Consider the following 24640-nt stretch of genomic DNA (forward strand, 5'->3'; position numbering starts at 1 on the left):
AACCATAAAAAGGAATAAGTAATAAATTAATGTCTTTTAAAGAGATATGCAACATCGTTTACCTTCATAGAGTCGCTCACATATCCATGACTGTGTATATTAAGAAGTTAGTTGTAATAATTTTTAATTAAAAAAGTGGGATTTTAATATTAATGTCAGAGCAAGAAAACTCAACTTTATAGATAGATAGATATATAGACAGACAGATAGAAAGATAATAGATAAATATAGATGGATAGATGGATAGATAGATAGATGGATAAATAGATAGATAGATAGATGGATAGATAGATAGATGGATAAAGAGATAGATGGATAGATAGATAGATAAATAGATAGATAGATAGATGCATGAAGTATATGGAATTATTGCACAGGGAATTTGACTTGAACAATAGCATTTAGGATCCATCGTCGAATTACAGAAAGAGATTATATAAAAGAAAATGAAAGGTGGCTACTCACCGGTGCATGGCCGATTCGGGTCAATAGTAACAGTCCAGTTCTTACACGGCCATGGTGTTCGTTCAAGACCACTGCATCGTGATGAGTAAGGAAGGCCATCCGGACCGCACAGCACTCGTTTTTTAACGGTGCTTGTACAGTTTACTTGACAGTCCGTATCCCGTAACGCCGTGAACAACATCTGAAAAAATTAATAAAAATACACAGTTGAAATATGTCTGTAATATAAAAGCGTCTCATATTTCGCATTCATTTTCATTGAAAGCAGAAGGCTTACAAACTAAATAGTTTATTCGGATTTTGGCGTTTACTTTTTAGAACCTGTCGCATGTTCTTAGCATGAAAAATATATTTCTATTCTATTTCTATCGAGAAAATATTGTATCTCACTCGGAATTATTTCACAAAGAGTTCTCGGCTTTGAGCGCGTATCATAACAGCTATTCCTACGCAGGGTTGCCTGGTAGTTATTTTTATTCATTTATTTATTTGGGATTCTTGTTGCTTTTTTTATGTAAAACATCCACTTTTTATACTTCGAGAATAAAAATAAAATGTCTTTAACCCATTTAGCGAATTTAATTGGAAAATTATTGTTATTTGCTTTTTACAGTGCTCTCTGATGTTAAAACATTGAATTTATTATATATATATATATATATATATATATATATATATATGTATGTATGTATGTATGTATGTGTGTGTGTGTACTTCGACATTGTTTGAATCCGAGAAATAATTATATTATCTCTTACATTCTGAACACACGCGCGCACACACACACACACACACACACACATACACACACGCACATATATATGTATATATATATACATTGAATTTATTATATATATATATATATATATACATATATATATATAGTCATCCACATACAGTACTGTTTCGCAGCTCATCAGTGCGGCTTGACAGGCAACTACCTCAAGCCAGTATTGAAATCTGATCGTCTGTACGACAGTGAAGGCTCCTAACCATTACGTTAATCGGCTGTTGCTGTGAGAGTCATGAATTAACGATGTTTTGACATCGTCCGAAATACCTAAGCTGGATTTGTTTACACAAAAGAGCATCGCTTTATACGCTAATGGTAATTCGTGTATCACTTCTCAATATGCTCAACTCAAGATAAGGAGCATTAGCAGTTCAACTCGGCTTTGTTCGGGCACTATGTACTCTTCATAGCTGTATGTGCATATGTCTATATATATTAAAAAGTTTGGCTCATGTCCAGGTAACCCACATCTACAATTTCAAGTGTTTAGACCCAAAATTGGCGGAGGAGTTTCGTAGCGTCTGCGAATGTGAACTCTTTAAACTTAACCCATCGGCACCAAAATTTCGCCCCAAAACTGAATACCCTTTATGTAAAATTTAAAATGTTTAGACCCAAAATTGGCTGAATAGTTTGCTAGAGACCGCAAAGGTAAAATCTTTTGAACTTTTACACCTTGGCAGCTAACAACCGATTAAAAAGCTTTCCCTAGATGTGAATACACTTTATGTAAAATTTCAAATGTTTAGACCAAAAACCGGCTGAGTAATTTGGTAAAAACCGCAGACGTCGCCAATCTGATAGGCCCTGAACTGTAAGATAAACTTCAGCCCCTGTCCCATCGACGAAATGTTGCATTCCTCTGCCTGTTCTACAAGTACTTTAACGGTGAATGTTCTGACGAACTGCAAGCACTTGTGTCCCCTCGACGTAAATACCCCCGACAAACCCGACAAGCAGCTAAATCCCACCCCTTCACAGTAGAGATCCCTAGATGCAAGAGAGCCTTTTACTCCAGTAGTTTCTTCCACAGAACAGCTAGACTTTGGAATTCCCTTCTGGGTCCCTGCTTCCCCGACTGTACCTATAAAAACTTAGATAACAGTTTAAATCTGCACCTATAAAAAAACTTAGATAACAGTTTAAATCTACGCATTTAAAGATTAAGCATTATACAGTGAACAATTGAAAGAAATAGATTGTAGTATTTTTTTTTTGCTTTAAAACCTCTTTCGAGAGTTTTAGCTGAGTTTAATACTAAATTCCTTTCAATATTCAAAATGATTCATTGTCGTACTAAAAGTTGTGTCTTATTTAATTATTGTAATATTTGATTCCTGCCAGTGCTATACAATAGTATATTTAATAATTGCCAGGTAGATGGAATGTTCAGTTATGGAAGTTCAAACAACTATTAAAAGCTACAAGTAAACAAAGTCTTTCAAAAACTGAAGAGGACAAGGCCGTAAAATATCTACAACCGCCAACGAAGACAGATATTTGCAAAGAGGACTCTTTACAGATAGGAAGAAAATTATTCAGAGCTTGCTGTTGAATTTAAGGAGGATGCAAACAAAAACATATCAACTCGAACGGTGAGAAGAAGGTTATTAGAACCAGGATTGGAAGGATGAAAAGCAAAGAAGAAGCCATACTTGTTCCAGGTCAACAAGAAAAAAAAACGACTGGGATTAAAATTAAAAAAAAAAAACATAAAAATTGCACACTAGACGATTGGGCCAAAATTATTTGATCTGACGAAAGTTATTTTGAGGTAAGTTAGTAGCTTCTATTTCTTAAACTTCGAAAATAATAATTGAAATTTTTAGGTGAATACACGTCCATAATATCTATTCAAAACTGTAGCAAATTCTAAATTTTTTTAATCACATTTTTGGCACCCCTGGAACGGCTTATGTTCACTGTAGGGAAAGAGAGGCATTTCACCCCGATTGTGTGGTTTCAACTGTCAAATTTAGACAAGGAAGCGTAATGGTTTGGGGATAGACTGTTGTACACATGTGGGGGCAGAATGAACCCCACAATGTATACTAACATGCTGGACCAGGTTTACCAACCTCTTTGACTAAAATATTTAATAATAACATTTCAAGTGATGTAATCTTCCAACAGGACAATGCCCCATGCCATAAGTAAAAAGTTCCACTGGGTTAGGAAAAAACGGGATTACAGTGATGTAGTGGCCCCTGCAGTCCCAAGACTTAAATCCCACAGAAACTTTGTAGTCCCATCTAGAAAAGAGTGAGAATACACCAATACTCATCAAATAAGAATTAGAGGCCAAACTTCATGAAGAATAACAGAAAATAGATGTTAGCACCTGCAACAATTTAACCAATAATATACATAAACGAATGAAAACGGAAGTCATAGCAAATATTGATTGTTTCTAAAATAGACTTATTAATGTTTAGTCTACAATTCTTTACCTTTAAATATATATTTGAATAATAATTTCGATTTTTCATCGATGCTCCATAAGTTTATATATATATATATATATATATGTGTGTGTGTGTGTGTGTGTGTGTGTGTGTGTGTGTGGTGTGTGTGTGTGAATAAAATAAAGCAAGATATAAACGATGCTTTAGACGTTATGTGAATAAAAAGGGAAAACCTAAAAGAGTAAAAACAAAAATAAAATCAACGTTTCGTCCCTATTTCAGGGGACATCATCAGGATTTCTAGGCGAGGATGTACAGGAAGACGGTCATATATCACATGCGAAAGAGGAGAAGTTCAGTTCTCTTTCTGTTCTGGAGATCCTCGCCTAGAAATCCTGATGATGTCCCCTGAAATAGGGACGAAACGTTGATTTTATTTTTGTTTTTACTCTTTTAGGTTTTTCCTTTTTATTCACACATATATATGTGTGTGTGTGTGTGTGTGTGTGTGTGAACAAATTGAGCTTAGGTGCTTAGACAATGTCAAAACATTATTAATTCACTTTTTGGTATAGCAGCAGTCGGATAATGTAACTGTTAGAAGCGCCGACTGTCATTTGGGTGGTCGAGTTTCGATCCTAGCTTATGGTAGTTGCTTGTCTAGCTGCACTGATTAGCCGTGATACGGCGGAACAGTACTATATGTGGATGGCTATAATTCTCCCTATCTTGGGTTTAGCATTTTGGGAAGTGATATACAAACAGCCGCTAGCGTATTAAGCGACGCTCTTTGTGAAAAACAAATTAAACTTAGGCGTTTGGTCTAGCCGCACTGATGAGCTGTAATACAGCGAAACAGTTCTGTATGTGGATGACTATATAAATTAATTATAATCTTTTTTATTAATCTCCAAAATTTGTCACATTGTTTTTCTCTTTGTATTTGGTACTTGAAATTTAAAATAGTTAGTGTAACCCTTTGTTTAAACATTATACCGACTTGCCGGATATAATCCATTTTTTCAAGTAGATAGTTTTATTTATTTTTAGCTTATAATTTTGATTTGCTGTACAATTTTTTGATATCTTCAGTTAGGTGTTAATCTTATATTAAAATAGTATTTATAATTGCCTGATATAGATCATTTAATAATTTCTCTAATGTTTGCCTCTTCATAACAAATAACCCTGATTTTCTGTATAATATTTTGGTGTCCTTACTTTCGTATTCATTTTAGTTTCTATTTGATGTCTTATTCCAGTGCTGGCGATGAGACTTTTCTCAAATTAAAATCTTGTATCGTCTCAGAAACGATTGTACACTGATTGGTTGTTGATATTGAATTCTTGGGCTTAAATGAATATTTCTTTTATAAATCATTTAAAAGTTGGCTTCTTTTTTTTTTTTTTTTACAGTGATCAACACTTATCAAGGCCCGGAAGCCACTCAGAGATAAGGGTTATTGCAAGTACATTACGTTAGTGTGGAGATTTGATGAAGTGTTTACTTAAGGGGGCGGTTCATTAGGAATTTGTTAACGTTGGACTTGAAGACATCCAAGTTGTAGTCCGGTGGGAAGCAGGCAGACGGAACAGAGTTCCACAGGCGTGCAGATCTAAGAAAGAAGCTTTGTTCATGGAATCCGCGTTTTGATTTAGGCACAGATAAAGAGTGGGGGAAACTTTTGACAGTGGATTCAGCTAGACGGGTGTTTTTCGTGAAAGATTGGCGAGGGGGGACCAGAGATTGGAGTTCAGACGAGCACTTGCCATGGAAATAACGATAAAACAAGGATAGGCTCGCAACATCTCTTCTGTGGGAGAGACGTTGCAGGGTAGAAAAAAGGTTATCCCCCACTAAGCCACGAAGTCTATTTTGTACTCTATCAAGGCAGGTTAGGCTGTTTTTAGCAGCTCCTACCCAGATATGGCAACAGTATTCTATCCTTGGACGTTTCTTTTCTACCATTGTGTTGACTTTACAGCATTTGAAACACTTGTGCACTATGCCCTTGCTTACTCATACAAAAAGAAAAAAGGGGGGGGGAAGAAAAGTTGGCTATTTATATGTCAAATTATGGCTAAATAAAGACCAATTAACATGATGATTAAAAAAAAAATAAAGTTTAGCTAACCAGGTTTCGTTCCTCGCTCAACAAAGCTAAATCGAGGAAACTTGCGATTAAAAAAAATAGTAATGAATATGGCCGGGAGGACGGTGGGTGGGGGAGAAAAAAGAACGAAAAAAAAAAGCGAGGAACACATTACATAGAAACCAACTTAAGTCCTAAAAGATTTTCTTTTTGCTTGCAAAAATAAGAAAATCTTTTAGGACTTAATTTGGTTTCTATGTAATTTTACCCGCTTATTTTCGTTTTTTTTTTTCTTTCCCACCACATTCATGACTTTCTTTTTTTTTAATCGTATTTTCCTCTGTTGAGCGAGGAACGAAACCTGGTTAACTAAACTTTATTTATTAATTTATTTTTTTTTAATCATTATGTTAATTGGTCTATATTAAGCCATACTTAAATTTTGTACCCCCCCAAATTTTGTACACCCGCCCAAATTTCCAAATATGTCAACTTATACAGGGTGACCCCCCCCCCAAAAAAAAACAGAGGACATTCAATTGTTTTAGCATTTTACAGTCAACGGAGAAAAAAAAAGCCAAAGATCCTAGTGTTTTGATGTGATGTTTTGAATATAATAAACTAGTTATGACCAAAGTTTCACTTCATTCGAACAAAACACTAAGAAACGGGGCCTAATTAGAGTTGGGGCCCGTTTTTTTTTTTTTGGTCACCCTGTATATATATTCCATGCTAACTGAACGCCCGGCGTTGCCCGGTCGTACAATACGCTTAAACATGATATTTTAATTTATGCCGGTTGCGTATCTGTTATAGAGTCAATCCTCTATTGAATATTCTATATTACGAGGGATACTTTGTCCGGTGGACTAATTCGCAAAATAAATAAATGAATAAATAAAATAAAATAACTAATAATGATAAGGGAGATTCCAATATTGGTAAGAAGGGGAACATTCTCTAGCCATCTTGTTCCCAGCTGGTATCTGGTTTCTGCTGAAGTGTTGTAAGGGGTTCGATATTAATGGTGAAGCTTATTCTTGATTTCAGTCGTTGTCCCACTGATTCAGGTCCATGAAGGAGATTATGTTGGTCAGTGATAGTTTTTTTTATGATCTATCTATGCTCGCCTGGCAACTCCCCGTCTCACATCTGAAAGTGCAATTGCTAGTAAAAAGGTACAAATTGCTCAGGTTGGTAGATTTTAAAAATCCTGTGATCAAGAAGTCGGCATTGTTCAATGCTCAATCTATATGTTTAACATAAATCGAACTCTCCCAAACAGGGCAAGCATATTCTGTAGTGGAACAGAATAGGCCAACAAGTGGATTCTCTCTTCTGGCATTCTTTGTTAGTCTTTCTCCACTCTAACGTTATTTACATGGTAGGTACTAAACGTATTACAAGCTCTGCCCTTCTCTGTCAAGCATTTACAGCGATTACTCGTCTGGTTACCGCCATTACTTCTCAGTATACCAAAAAAAAAAAAGAAAAAAAAAAAGGATCTCCCCCTCCCCTAAAAATCTTAAACAAATGAACTTTTATTACTATGGCTTCTTTATAAGAATTTTCAATCTATGCAGTACAATAACACAGGACTATTTCCCTGATGACTACAGCATGGTCGTTGTTCTCCTGTAGGAGACGTCTACCTGAACTAGTATCGCTTTTTCCCGTTCGCATGCCCCTATTCCTAATTCGCAGCAGCGAGCCGATGTCAGTGGACTTTTTTCTTCACTAAAACGGTCATTAACAATGTTTTCTTTTTTCTTTTTAATGTTAAACACATTTCAAGCTCATAAGTTATTTCACGGTATTTTCAAGTTAATTTTTGTTTTTTTACAATATTTTTGTTTATTAAATTGTTAGGTAATTTGTGGGAAAACCTTTTTAAATTTATTAATCAAGTAAAAAATTGAATTTTTACTTTATTAAATAATTCAAAATAAGAAAAATGATTTTTATTTTAATTTAATTATTTTTTATTTTATTAAATAATTCTAAATAAGAAAAATGATTTTTATTTTAATTTAATTATTTTTTATTTTATTAAATAATTCTAAATAAGAAAAATGATTTTTATTTTAATTTAATTATTTTTTATTTTATTAAATAATTCTAAATAAGAAAAATGATTTTTATTTTAATTTAATTATTTTTATTGTGCTATAACTTATATCAGTTTGAAATATGTTAACCATTAAAAGAAAAATATTGTTGTTAATCGTTTTGATAAAAATAAAAAGTCCATTGACATCGGCCCGCTGCTACAAATTCGGAATAGAGGCATGTGAGCGAGATAAATTCAAAGTAGTTCAGGAAGACGTCTCCTACAGGAGGACTTGGTCGTCTTCAAGTTCAATGTTAACAAATACACATCCGGCTATTTGCACCAATCGTCTCTAATCTCTCCGTATTCACTCTCATTCAATGGGCAATTATCCTCTAACGGCATCTAGGCCTTGATCAGTGGTGATGCCTGATATAAGAGAATCTACAAAATGTGAAGTTTATAAAAACACAAACCTTATTGAACTTTCCTTGGATTTAAACCTCATTAAATCTTCTAAGATAACGTTGGAAAGTAATCTGTTTAATTCATGAGTTTTCAACGACAAAACAAAACACTGAAAGTCATAAATTGGGCCAAAACAACAGCATGTTCTTTTCACTGTTTCGACTCTCGAGCATATATCCGACACAGTTAATAAACCGAGAACCACATTAGTTTATGTAAAAACATATAAGATATAAACCGATATACACTCGAGAGTAAAAAAAAATGCAAACAATGTTCTCTTGTCATAGCCCTAGCCATAAAGCAATGAGTAATGGTGAGGGGGAGGTGAAGAGAAGGAGTAGCAATAAGAGAGAGAGAGAGAGAGAGAGAGCGAGAAAAAGAGAGAGAGTAGGAGGGAAGATATAAAGGGGAGATAACTCATTGGATGAGAAATAAAAAATGGAAGGAAGAAAATAATTGCGAGAAAAACGTCAATTAATAAGAGAGGGAGATTAAAACAATAGTTTGATAGAGCGAGCGAGAGAGAGGGAGAAAGAGAGAGAAAGAGAAAGAAAGAGAGAGTAAGAAGGAAGATATAAAGAGGAGATAACTCATTGGATGAGGAATAAAAAAAATGGAAGGAAGAAAATAATTGCGAGAAAAACGTCAATTAATAAGAGAGGGAGATTAAAACAATAGTTTGATAGAGAGAGCGAGCGAGAGAGAGAGAGAGAGAGAGAGAGAGAGAGAGAGAGAGCGATCTAATGAGAGCCGATTAGCAAAGTCTCCCATCTTCCTATTCCATCACAGGCCTCCGACCATCACTCCGCTAACTTCCGGTGGGCACGCTCAGTTGAGCGCGAAATAGGAACGACACATGCGTGCTACAATAATAACAGCAGCCACATACACATACACACAAAAAAAGAGGCAGTCGGTTCGCGTCATGCTACGAGAGATATCTTTTAAAAAAAAGAATGACGTAACGCAGCTGAGTTTTAATAACACCCCCTCACTCGATTGTCTTTCTTTATACATCGTCGCATTAAAAAAAAAGTATTGCTTAACTGCTTAAGCCTCCATCATCCGTAACAGCGATACCAGCACAGTGATGGTGACTGGGTGGTTAAAGACACCTGCGTGTGACTTTTGAATCCGGTTCGTCCCACAGAACAACTTCCCCTTAGAGATGTTGAAAAACATCACGTGGTCCCTCCCGTAAGTATCCGATATACTTTTTACATGGGAGTCACCACTTATCAGGACCCAGAGGCCACTCGAGGATAAGGGTTAATGGGCATACATTAGTCATTGTGATTTTAGCGTCGTAAACATTAGTGGGAATTTTGTAACTTGGATTACTTAGGGGGACGGGTCATCAAGAACTTGTCTACGTTGGATTTGAAGACAATCAGATTGTAGTCAGCTGGAAAGCAGGCAAACGGAAGAGAGTTCCACAGGCGAGCAGTTCTAAGAAAGAAGATTGTTAATGGAATCTACGTTTAGGTGTAGGCACATATAAAGAGTGTGGGAAATTGTTGATAGTGGTTCTGGCTAGACGAGTGTTTTTCGTGAAAGTCTGGCGAGGGGGGGGACCATAGATTGAAGGTCAGATGAGCACCTGCCATGAAAATAACGATAAAGCAGGGACAGGCTCGCTACATCTCTTCTGTGGGAAATAGGTTGCAGGGAAGAGAAAAGGACATCTCTCTCTAAGCTACGAAGTCTGTTTTGAAGATAGGATAAGCTACTTCTAGTAGCTCCTGCTCAGATGTGGCAACAGTTCTCCATAGTTGGCTGTACCTGGCTTTTATATAGGTAGAGAATTGCATCAGGAGTGAGATATCTACTGGAGCAGTAGAAGGATCCCACCATTTTTCCAGCGACTTTGGCAATGGATTAGATATACATGTTCCATTTCAGATCGGGAGTAAATGTCAAGCCCAGAAGCTTGACAAAACATGAAGCCTCCCCAAGACGAGAGCCATTCATTTCGATTGATGGCAACTGGGCAACTTCTAGAAAGAATTCTTAAAAGAAAGACATCGATGACACAAATGCAAAACAGAAATCACAAATCAATTCACTATGACGTCACATAAATTTCAACCAATCACAATGCCGCGCAGTGATTTGCAACTTGACGCATGCGAGCTGAAAATCCGAGCAGCAGACGACAATTTACGACGAGGATGAAAAAGGTTTCTCATTGAACATGGAGTAACTTTAGCAGCCATTTTTTTTTCACAATCGAGGAATTAATTCAGTTTTCGTTTATGCCGAAACAACAAACCGGTGCAGTTTCAGAAAAAATGTTTACCATTTAAAATCCAGGACGCAAGAATTGGTGTTACAGGATGAATTGTCATTTTTTTATCAAGCACTTTTCGTTCCATACGCAGTGTCATTTATAGCTTGCTGCATATCAGCCACCTCTCTCGAAGCCAAAATATATAACACTCCAGCCTTATTCGTGATCGTCTGAAGGTGTAACGCATATAAACACTGACAACATAACGTTGTAAAAAGTCTAAATGTGCATGCGTAGAAGAGCACTTTAAGTAAATTTACGCTAAGTTCCACCTTTTTTTTTTCAATTTTGATCCGTTAGCAGCTACTTTTAACGGCTAAAAACTAAATCGAATTATTCCATAGGTGCGAATCCCCTATATATCAAGATTCAAGTCTCTTGACCAACAATTAACAGAGAAATTTGGTCGAGACTGTTCCTCACACAGATAGATAAGGTCACTTATATATATATATAGAAGCCCGCATAAATCGGGCGAAACGTTGAGTATCCAGGTCCTTCCACCTCCATTTTATATAATATATATATATATATATAATATATATATATATATATAAATGATATATATATATATATATAAATGATATATATATAATGTATATATATAAATGATATATATATAATGTATATATATAAATGATATATATATATAATATATATATATATATATATAATTCAAACACGGTCATGTTTGTATAAGTGGCAGTTTTAGTTGTTTAGAACCGCTTTAAAGCTTCACCGCTCACTCATTTTTCGGTTAAATTTCAAACAGTTGATAGATCACATTCTTAGCTATATTGTGAAAAAGAATTTTCGTTCGTTATGACTGGTTTCCATAGCAACCACGTCGCTTTAGCGACTACTGTTGCTACCGATTCACCGCGCTCGCGAAAAGAGAAGTAACGGGTGAAACAGAGAGAATGAAAAGGAGATAATTGGAGGAATTTTGTTGAAAGCAGACGAGTGCCGTTCATTTATATTACCGTTGTGCATGTTATAGTCGCAAAAAAAAAAAGAGACTAAAATTAAACAAAGAACAAGTGAATTTACTGGAAGCCTGGAAAATCATGGATTGTATTAGAGAAATGAGAGCGTGAAAAGTAATATGGTTAAACTTAAACATGGAAATATAAAGGACTAGTTAAAATTGAAAAGAAAATGACAAGATATTCTAGTAAAAAATATAATAAATTTATAACTTAAAATATTGCAGCATTAAGAATCTTTTTTTTTTAATTCAATTTATAACATTATATAATCAATTCTTTTTTCCAAGAAGATGGCGTTTCCTGCCTCAATGACACAAGTCCAGGGCATGTTTACGGAAGAGAGAACAATAAGCAAAGCGTTGTAGTCATCATGTTCCCCGGACTTTTCATCATGTGATTTTTATCTTTGGGGGACTTCAGGACAAAAAAACTATGCAAGACTAACTGAAGGAGAACATTACCAACGCTATCAGGGGGATCGTCAAAGAACATTTGCAGGCAGTATCTGCAAACGTTGTTAAACATGCTCGGAAATGCATAGATGTCAAGGGGGGGCACTTCCAGCATTTTTTATAACACTACAAGTAATTTAAAGAATGTTACAGGATATTTATTTGCTCCCCCACCGAGCAAATTAGGCACAAGGCCGATTTTTAATGTGAGGAGTGAAGAGGAAATGGGGACCAACTCCCCGGGGAGTAGGGGAGCTGGATAGTGACAATTGGTATGAAGGGTTGCCCCTACATTGACCAAGGTCTTATATGTGGGGCTTCCCCCACATATGGTCTTTGCTTGCAGTATCTGCTGGAAGAGATTGTAATTATTTGCTTCCCCACTGAGCAAATTAGGCACAAGGCCGTTTTTTAATGTGGAGAGAGAGAGAGAGAGAGCGAATGGGGAGGGAAAAGGGGAACAGCTCCCGATGGGTGGGAAATGGGAACTGGATAGTGACAATTGGTATGAAGGGTTGCCCCTACATTGACCAAGGTCTGATATGTGGGTTTACCCCCAAATATGGTCTTTTCTTGCAATATCTGCCGGAAAATATACTACACTTTGATCTCGGCCCAAAGGTTAAGAACTTTAAAACATGTTGCAGGTTATTTAAACAATAATAGAATATTCCTCCTCTCTACTACATTTTCTAGGCTACGTTTAAGTGGGCCCTCCTGTATATATAAATACTTTTCATATCTATCTGCGTAAGTATACTTTGATAATTATATTTCAGTTTGAAGAAATATGGTATAATAAAATTATGAGGTGTTTGTTTGCGCCTGACCTCCATAGAATGGAAAAATATCACAAGTTTAACAAGGTTTTTTAATATAATTCCACAGAATATATATATATATATATATATATATATAACTACTTCATTTACTCACAAAAAATTAATATACGAAAGTATGGATTTATGCGTAAACTTTAAGTATTTACTTCAAAAGTGCTCAATACGTAGGTAGAGCTAGTTAGTAATTTATAAAATATATATGGCGATTAAGCTACACTGAATATTCGGCGTTTCATCCACTATAGGATTCGTCAGGCTATATATATATATATATATATATATATATATATATATATATATATATATATATGTATTTATATATGTGCATATATATATATATATATATATATATATATATATATATATATATATATATATATATATATATATATATGACATAATGATACGTGATTATTTCTGCGTAGTGAAACGGATCTGTAAAAAGATGTACCGAAATTTTAACATGCCGGAGGAGCGGTTTTGCATGAAAAATAAATATTTTGGAATGTAGTTCTGCTGATATTTTTTCATATATGCGATTGTGGTATGTTTAACATACATTGAGCTATTCTAAACAAAAAAGATTTGTATTCACAAGTAGTGAAATATAATTGAAAAAAAACAACATTTTAACAAAAAAATAAACACACACACGCGCGCGCGTACACACACGTGTGCGCGCACGCACATATTGTGCTTATATGTGTGTGCTTACATATTCAAGTGTGTGTGTGTGTGTGTTTGTGTGTGTGTGTGTGTGTGTGTGTGTGTAAGGTATTGCAGATTGAACAGGCTGTGCCACCTGTGTCACGCTCGGCAGCGCGTGTCATGAGACGAATTCCCAAAAGGCGTTTGGTTGGCGTGATCACCGTGGACATTTGTAAGCCGGTCAGGTGATGGGTAGGATCCTGGCTCGAAGAATGCACATCCCACGGCCTTTCCAGTGAAATTAACGTATTTCGTTACAGTTTAGTTGACCCCGACTTGGACGAGGACAAGATAGGGAAGAGGATTTTTTTTTAATTCAATAACATTCCTACCTCCATCATTTATTTGGATTTGGGTTACAAATCTGTTTTCTCATCGCTGTAAACTTTTACGCAAACATCTCTTCTTAGAACTATACACACACACACACACACACACACACACACACACACACACACACACACATATATATATATGTATATATATATACACACACACACACACACACACACACACACACACATATATATACTAGCAAAGTACCAGTCGCTGACTGGGTTCAAAAACAGCCTACAGAAAATGGACTCTGGTTTATGAAAGTATGATAGGTTATAAAAAGGAATGGCTGTAAAGGGATAGCTTCGAATTTGGGGGTATCAAAACCAAAGCAAAATATGATACAAAGTACACACACAGACACACAGACAGATACACAGACACCTTCTCTTTTATAGATATACTAGCATGGGTGCCCGGCGTTGCCCGGGTATTTGTAGATGTATGTTGAGCCAAAAACAAAAAGTGGTCAATTTTTTTTAACTTTGACCCCTACTATGGCCGCTTAAAATTTATTGTTTTGGACTTAAATCAAGTTATTAAGTTAGATCCATGTCCAATGAACTTATATCTAAAATTTCAAGTGTTTAGACCTCAAATTGTCGGAGGAGTTTGGTAGAGTTCTCAAAGGTCAAATGGTTGAACTTTGACTTTTAATCGCTAAATTTCTGTCCGAAAACCCATCACGTAGATTTTCCAAAATCTCAGTACCGTGTATATCAAATTTCGAGTCAGTAGACTTAAATTTGACAGAGTTATTGCGCAGGGAAATGTACACACACACAGACACACCGATACACAGATACACAGTCACTTTTACTTTTATAGATACACTAGCATGTGTGCCCAGCGTTGCCCGGGTGTTTGGAGGCGTATGCTGAAAAAAAAAAAAAAAAAAAAACACGGCAAATATTTTTAACTTTGACCCCTACTATGACGCCTTAAGATTTATTGTTTTGGGCTCTAATGGAGTTATTAAGTTAGATCCATGTCCAAGGAATCTATATCTAAATTTTCAAGTGTTTAGACCCCAAATTGTCGGAGGAGTTTGGTAGAGTTCTCAAAGGTCAAATCGTTGAACTTTGAACCATTAATCGCCAAATTTCTGGCCCAAAACAGATCACATCGATTTTTCCAAATCTCAGTATCCTGTATATCAAATTTGGAGTCTGTAGACTAAAAATTGACAGAGTTATTGCGTATGGAAATGTACACAGACACACACACACAGACACTTTCACTTTTATATATATATATATATATATATATATATATATATATATATATATATATATATATATATATATATATTTATTTCATCAGCATACCGTACTGTTTCGTTGTATCACTAAGCAGAGGATTGAACCTAGAATAATCGCGTTGAGAGTCAGCAATTTAACCGATCGACCCACGGGAGCAGCGCCCGTAATTTATCTCGCCAAATTACAGTGCTCTAACTATATATATATATATATATATATATATATATATATATATATATATATATATATATATACTAGCATTTCAGCCCGGCGTTGCCCGGGTGTTTGGAGGTGTATGTTGAGAAAAAAAAAAGAAAAAGCGGTCAATTTTTTTAAACTTTGACCCCTATTATGTCCCCTTAACATTTATTGTTTTGGACTCAAATCAAGTTATTAAGTTATATCCATGTTCAAGGAACCTATATCTAAAATTTCAAGTGTCTAGACCCAAAATTGTCGGAGGAGTTTGGTAGAGTTTGTAAAGGTCAAATCGTTGAAATTTGACCCCTTAACAGCCAAATTTCTGGCTGACACCCGTCACATCGATTTTCCCAAATCTCAGTACCCGGTATTGTAAATTTCGAGTCTATAGACTAAAAATTGACAGAGTTATTGCGTAGGGAAATGTACACAGACAGACAGACACACAGACACACAGACAAACACGTTCACTTTTATATATATATATATATATATATATATATATATATATATATATATATATAATGTGTGTATGTATACAGTGAATAAATGACAAAAAACTATCTTCCATAATTCATGATGTTGACCATCTTCTAATTTAATCCATTTAATTCAGTTGACATTTACAATTCTTGACAGTATCTGTTTCGTAGCACAAAATCAATCACTTAATTATTATATCAATCAGTGAATCTATTATGCCCTTATAACTCATCAGAAGAAATAGCAACAATCAATCCGTCTAAAGGAAAACATGGCGTAATATTATAAGGTGTATGCAGCTTCTCTTCCAATTTTCGGATTTTAATCATGTCAAAGCGCAAATTATTTCCTTTTGATGGATGGATTGATTGTTGCTATTTTTTCTGATGAGTTAAGGGAATAATAGATTCACTGATTGATATAAGTGATTTCGCCTTTTGAAATAAGGAACTATGGTTAAAGTATTCATATAGATGCTTGCTGTAGCTTTTCAGCTTATGGAATGATAAATTTTCAAAAAGGACGCCCGTACAATAATTTATTTCCGTTAGCATACTTTTGATTTAAAGACGCCACGGTTTATAATTCGAAAGAAATTGTAAGTTAATGTTATTTGTATAATTACATAATTCAAGGAGGATAATTAGTCATATTTTCTTTAATTAAAGGATGCAAGGGGGATAATTAGTCTAACTTAATTTATTACAGAAAAAAATTGTAATCTATTTTTACTAATAAGTAATTTTTAATGATTTAAGGTGGTTTATATTTATTAAATTTAAACCAACGTTTATGACAGCATGTGAAGATTAGTTCCTCTCTTGAATTTAATAGGGTGGTTGTATATTTTATATCTTCATATTTCAAATTTTTTAGGGTCTCTTTTGTACATAGTGCACAGAATTTATCTCCTGGTTTATATGGTTTGCAAGATTCAATTACTCGCCATTTCAAGTTGAAAGAAATATTGCTATTTTTGAGTTGCCAAATATAGTTGGATAGAGTAGTTTGGTTTGACAGAGAGTTATTTTAAAAAAAAAATATTTGTGCGTTGAAATTCTATGCTTTATTAGGCTAGATGTGGAACCAAAATATATTGCCTCTTGCTTATTGTGATTATTTTCCGTTAGGTCTGGTGCTGGATTATTATATGGTGGGTTGGTTTGTAATTGATCGGTAGATTGGTTTAAGTTGGTGTCATTATTTAATCTGGTAGTTGAGTTATGGCTGTTAATAGATTCATGTAGATTTGGGGGTTTTGATACTGTGCAGCTATAGATAACATTTTTAATTTTACATGAGCCTTGTAGGGGACATTTATTTTTTCTTCTACAGTTACAGTCTGCTATATTTTGTATAGTTGTATTTTGTAGCTTATTAATTTTCTTACTATTAGAGCTAATTATATTTTGATGAAGGTTAGGCATAGTAGAGTAAGAGCCTTTGATTGTGTTCTTATTGAAAATTTTATTATATCTATGGGGGGCTTTAAATTTCTTATCTAATATTTTAAAAAATTCTCTGGCTATGTTTGTCTCTAGGTTTTGGAATATGGAGGGTTGAACCATAGGGTCTCCTTATGTCTATTCTTACGTTTACGGGTTTTGGTTTGTTGTTTATTTGTATTATTATCTAATATTTGTGATTTGGTTTTATCTTTTTTTGTCTCTTGGTCATTTTTCTTAACTCGCATACGAGAAGACATTGCCATATTATATGTTATTACGCTCTTAATAGGTTCATTTTCAATGCAGTTTATGTTTCTATCATTTTTATTTACGAATTTAATTTGCGAATTGTATCCAGAGGTTTTAAGGGCTTCATTGTAATATTTTTCATTTTTGATAAACGCTATTTATTTTCAAATTTTTTTTTAATTAAATTTAAAAAAAATTAATTAATATTTAATTAAATTTATTTTCAATTATTATTAAACTACACCAGTTTCCGGTAAAACGGAAGTAAGTTTATTCAATAAAGGCGTGAGAGTTGTTTTCCTTTAAAAATATTTAACTTTTAATTTTCATAGACGAACATTGATGTATTTTAGGCTTCCATAGATCAACCATGTAATCCATTTCCAGGGAAATCGTAAGAAGGTAACATATTCAGTGTATCTTTATATAGTATGAGACTAAACCCTCCGGGTATATACAGCTAGTACGGCCCCCACACACGCGCGTACACACATGCACACATATATAAGAAGAGAAAAAACAATATGAAAGTATATACGAATGCATATACAGAACATGTTTTCTTCTTGCGAACTTCGTATTAAATCAATCATTAAATTTATATTATGCATGCATCACTACGTATTTTTATATTGTGGTTTTTTGTTTACATTATCTTCTTTATAAGCTCTACCTTAATTGTTGAGCTTGCATTATCCCGATCAGTATCCCTTTAAAAGATATCTCTAATTCTTTTTGACTTCCACTATATATATAAGTATATGGACAGATAGATAGATGGATAGATACTTATATATATATATATGCATATATATAGATATGTATATATAGATATGTGTATATATATAGTTATAGATATGTATATATATATAGATATGTATATATATAGATATGTATATATATATATAGATATGTATATATATAGATATGTATATATATATAGATATGTATATATATAGATATGTATATATAGATATAGATATGTATATATATAGATATGTATATATATATAGATATGTATATATATAGATATGTATATATAGATATAGATATGTATATATATAGATATGTATATGGATATATAGATATGTATCTATATACATATATATATACACATATATATATGCATATATATGTATATATAAGTATGTATATATATATGAGTATGCATATATATATAAGTATGTATATATGTATGAGTATGTATATATATAAGTATGTATATATGTATGAGTATGTATATATATAAGTATGTATATATGTATGAGTATGTATATATATAAGTATGTATATATGTATGAGTATGTATATATATAAGTATGTATATATGTACAAGTATGTATATATATAAGTATGTATATATATAAGTATGTATATATATAAGTATGTATATATATAAGTATGTATATATATAAGTATGTATATATATAGATATGTATACATATATAGATACGTATACATATATAGATATGTATACATATATAGATATGTATACATATATAGATATGTATATATATAGATATGTATACATATATAGATATGTATATATATTTATAGATATGTACACATATATATGTAGATATATATATATATATATATATCTATAGATATGTATATATATAGATATGTATATAGATATGTATATATATAGATATGTATATATATGTATATATATAGATATGTATATATATAGACATGTATATATATATGTATATATCTATAGATATGTATATATAGATATGTATATATATATGTATATATATATATGTATATATATGTATATATATAGATATGTATATATATAGATATGTATATATATAGATATGTATATATATAGATATGTATATATATATAGATATGTATATATATATAGATATGTATATATATATAGATATGTATACATATATAGATATGTATACATATATAGATATGTATATATATATATATAGATATGTATATATATATAGATATGTATACATATATAGATATGTATACATATATAGATATGTATACATATATAGATATGTATATATATATAGATATGTATATATATATAGATATGTATACATATATAGATATGTATACATATATAGATATGTATATATATAGATATGTATATATATATAGATATGTATATATATATAGATATGTATATATATATAGATATGTATATATATAGATATGTATATATATAGATATGTATATATATATAGATATGTATATATATATATAGATATGTATATATATATAGATATGTATATATATAGATACGTATATATATATATAGATATGTATATATATAGATATGTATATATATAGATATGTATGTATATATATAGATATGTATATATATATAGATATGTATATATATAGATACGTATATATATATAGATATGTATATATATAGATATGTATATATATAGATATGTATGTATATATATAGATATGTACATATAGATATGTATATATATAGATATGTATATGTATAGATATGTATATGTATAGCTATGTATGTATATAGATATGTATATGTATAGATATGTATATGTATAGATATGTATATGTATAGATATGTATATGTATAGATATGTATATGTATAGATATGTATACATATATATATATATATATATAGATATGTATACATATATAGATACGTATATATAGATATGTATATATATAGATATGTATACATATATAGATATGTATATATATATATAGATATATATATATATATATATATAGATATGTATATATATAGATATGTATATATATAGATATGTATACATATATATATATATATATATATATATAGATATGTATACATATATAGATATGTATACATATATAGATATGCATATATATATATGTATATATATATATATATATATATAGATATGTATACATATATAGACATGTATACATATATATATATGTATATATATGTATATATATAGATATGTATATATATATAGATATGTATACATATATAGATATGTATACATATATAGATATGTATACATATATAGACATGTATACATATATAGACATGTATACATATATAGACATGTATACATATATAGATATGTATACATATATAGATATGTATACATATATAGACATGTATACATATATAGACATGTATACATATATAGATATGTATACATATATAGACATGTATACATATATGGATATGTATATATATAGATATGTATATATATATATGTATACATATCTATATATGTATACATATATAGATTTGTTACATATATAGATATGTATACATATATAGATATGTATACATATATAGATATGTATACATATATAGATATGTATACATATATAGATATGTATACATATATAGATATGTATACATATATAGATATGTATATATATAGATATGTATATATATAGATAGATATGTATATATATAGATAGTTATATATATAGATATGTATGCATATATAGATATGTATATATATAGATATGTATATATATAGATATGTATACATATATAGATATGTATATATAATGATATGTATATATATATAGATACGTATATATATAGATATGTATATAGATATGTATATATATGTATAAAGATATGTATATATATAGATATGTATATATATAGATATGTATATATAGATATGTATATATATACAGATATGTATATATAGATATGTATATATATATAGATATGTATATATAGATATGTATATATATAGATATGTATATATATATAGATATGTATATATATATAGATATGTATATATATAGATATGTATATATATAGATATGTATATATATATATATAGATATGTATATATATATATAGATATATATATATATATATAGATATGTATATATATAGATATGTATATATATAGATATGTATATATATAGATATGTATATATATATAGATATGTATATATATATAGATATGTATGTATATATATAGATATGTATATATATATAGATATGTATGTATATATATAGATATGTATATATATATAGATATGTATATATATATAGATATGTATATATATATATAGATATGTATATATATATATAGATATGTATATATATATATATAGATATGTATATATATATATAGATATGTATATATATATATATAGATATATATATATAGATATGTATATATATATATAGATATGTATATATATATATAGATATATATATATATAGATATGTATATATATATATAGATATGTATATATATAGATATGTATATATATAGATATGTATATATATATAGATATGTATATATATAGATATGTATATATATAGATATGTATATATATATATATAGATATGTATATATATATAGATATGTATATATATATATATATAGATATGTATATATATATAGATATATATATATATATATATAGATATGTATATATATAGATATGTATATATATAGATATGTATATATATAGATATTTATATATATAGATAGATATGTATATAGATAGATTTATATAGATAGATAATTATATATAGATAGATATGTATATATATAGATATGTATATACAATGATATATATAGATATCTATATATATATAGATATACATATATGGATAGATATGTATATAGATAGGTATGTATATACAATGATATATATAGATATATATATATATAGATAGATATGTATATATATAGATATATGTGTATATATACATGTGTATATACATATAAATATATATACACACGTATTTATATATGTATGTATGTATATCTCAACAGTTTACAGGATAGAATTATAAATCAATCAACCAATCCTTATACATATTCTCAGCCACACGTTGAATAAAATAGACACATTATTTTACAGAAAAATCAAAACCTTCAGTAAAAGAATAGCAGCTCACAAACTCCCACGTCAGCAAACATAACAACGTAAGATGAACAATTCGTTTTACGAAGAAAGTAGTTAGCAAACACATCCATTTCCGTATAATTCATTATAAGAACAATTGTTTGGCGAACAAATCGTTTTACGAATAATTGGTTTACGAACGAATCGTTTTACAAACAAATCGGTCTACAAACAAGATTTATGGACAAATTAATTTCGTGAACATATGGACAAATTAATTTCGGGAACGTAATTCTGATTAAAGATCGATATAGTGTTTCTACTTTTTTTTTTTTTTTAGACAAGTATTGGCAATTTTGGACTATTATTCGCACCTTAGATCTGATTTGAGCAATGCTTTGTACGATGTCACCTCAGCTCTTTTGGTATATTTTGTCGAACTTGAGAATCTTTATGGTGAACTTGGGAATCAATACGGAATTACGAGCTGAATCAAAAACCCATACCAGACATGTAGCGCAATGACTAAAAGTAACTGTTAAGTTTTAATGATTTCTAATGGCAGTCTTTTAGAATTGAAATTCAATTCTCACTACAGACGATATTAACTCCGAATAAAAAAATAATTGCTTCCTCAAGATTCTTAGCTGGCTATGAGTGAGAGAAATAAGAACAATTTAGCATATAGATTAAACAAAACTTTAGCTCGTAAATCGGTAAAGGTTCCGGAGTTCGACGTAAAGGTTTTCAAGTAAACAAGATGAACTTAAAACAGGTCTAAAAGTTGTGAGAATAATCAAGGAAAATGGCCGGAAATTTGCGAGAATAACCAACGAAAATGGTAGCCCGAATAATCGAGATACTCAAAGTAGATTGGGAAAAGAAAGTCGGCATTACTCGAGGAAATCGCTATACAACCGAATGTTCCCACCCAACATTAGCTGTACTCTTTAAAAGTCCCTAAGTTCAGGAGGTTAATGTCCTCCAGTGGAATGCCCGCATCGTAAACGGTCATTCAACCATAGCGAAATCAGAAGACCTATCAACGCCACAACGAGATGACCTCTAATCAAACGACGCTGAAATAACAATTTTACTAGCCCCTTGACTGTATAACCCAAATAGACTATGGAAATAACCTTCGAGTTTTCATCACCCCCGGGCTGATGCACTGCCTACATCAGTTTTTATTGTGCGACCAGCGACACACACACACACACACACACACACACACACACACACACACACACACACACACACACACACACACACACATTATATATATATATTAGATGTTGCTTATTTTTGTTTTTGCGATACGTTTTGAATGAATTCAATTCTTTACGAAAGTGCATTTTTACCTAAATTTAGGCAGCATTTTTTCATTCAAGCAAATATTAAATGCAACAGAGACACTTTGCTTTATGATTCTTTTTTTTTTAAGTTTTCGATTTTTCGTATAATGTTTTTTATATTAAAATCAAAAATATTAACAAAAGTTCCATAATTGTTGCTGTCACGAGCGCTTCCGATTCGTTCACGAATCATCTTCAGGTGTTGAAGTAAAAGTGCGAAGGAGCGAAAATGAGAATTAAAAGTGAAAACTAAAATATACAGTAAACGGCGTTAGGTGATGATGATTTAAAATATATAAAGTCGATGAAAAGTCGATCAAAAATATAAGTCGATTAAAAATTCGAGTATTAAAATCAGCAAGTTCGTGGACACTGTTAACAAAGTCCGTCCAATACGAACGACGCAAAACATTTTAGAACGTTACTGCTTTTCTCGAATGCAATATCATTTATAGTGGGTTTAAGGGTTCTAATATATGACGCTTCAAGAATTTTTTAATTTTTTAATATTGTTTTCATGTTGTATACATTTTATGTTGTCAACGAGGACCTTTTTAAGATTGGAGGGGTCAGTTATGTTCTTTTATCAAATATTTATATGTAGCACTAGTAATATTTAGATGCATGGTTATTCGCCGGGACAACGTTGTCGTTGTATGACCAATGTATGTATTATTTTCGGAGTTACATTCTCCCACAGAGCATTTAAATTTATACACTACATTGGTTTTTTTTCCAACGTTTTTATAGCCGGTGAGGAGTTGTTTCTAACTACAAGGTTTTGTGTTCTAAACTTCTTGTAGTAAATAATAAATTAAATTTTAGAATTACTGTCGATAGGTATCAAGTATCTACGTACGATATTTTTAATTGCATTTTCTTCGATTCTGAAGTTCGGTATCAAC

The 24640-nt window shown here is 31.2% G+C and overlaps 1 protein-coding gene across 6 annotated transcripts in view; it reads right to left on the minus strand.

Moving 5' to 3' along the window:
- The window catches only part of LOC145255813 (SPARC-related modular calcium-binding protein 1-like), a 369590-nt gene that overhangs the window by 224649 nt on the left and 120301 nt on the right, over positions 1-24640 (minus strand). For all 6 annotated transcript variants that reach the window (XM_080114516.1, XM_080114514.1, XM_080114515.1 and 3 more), the window contains exon 2: positions 466-646. In XM_080114516.1, the coding sequence (XP_079970642.1) occupies positions 466-646 (181 nt within the window). The remainder of the gene's footprint in view (positions 1-465; positions 647-24640) is intronic.

The sequence above is a fragment of the Euprymna scolopes genome, chromosome 31, assembly GCF_053919585.1.
Source record: "Euprymna scolopes isolate OS-2025 chromosome 31, ASM5391958v1, whole genome shotgun sequence".
NCBI classification, from domain to species: Eukaryota; Metazoa; Mollusca; class Cephalopoda; order Sepiida; family Sepiolidae; genus Euprymna; species Euprymna scolopes.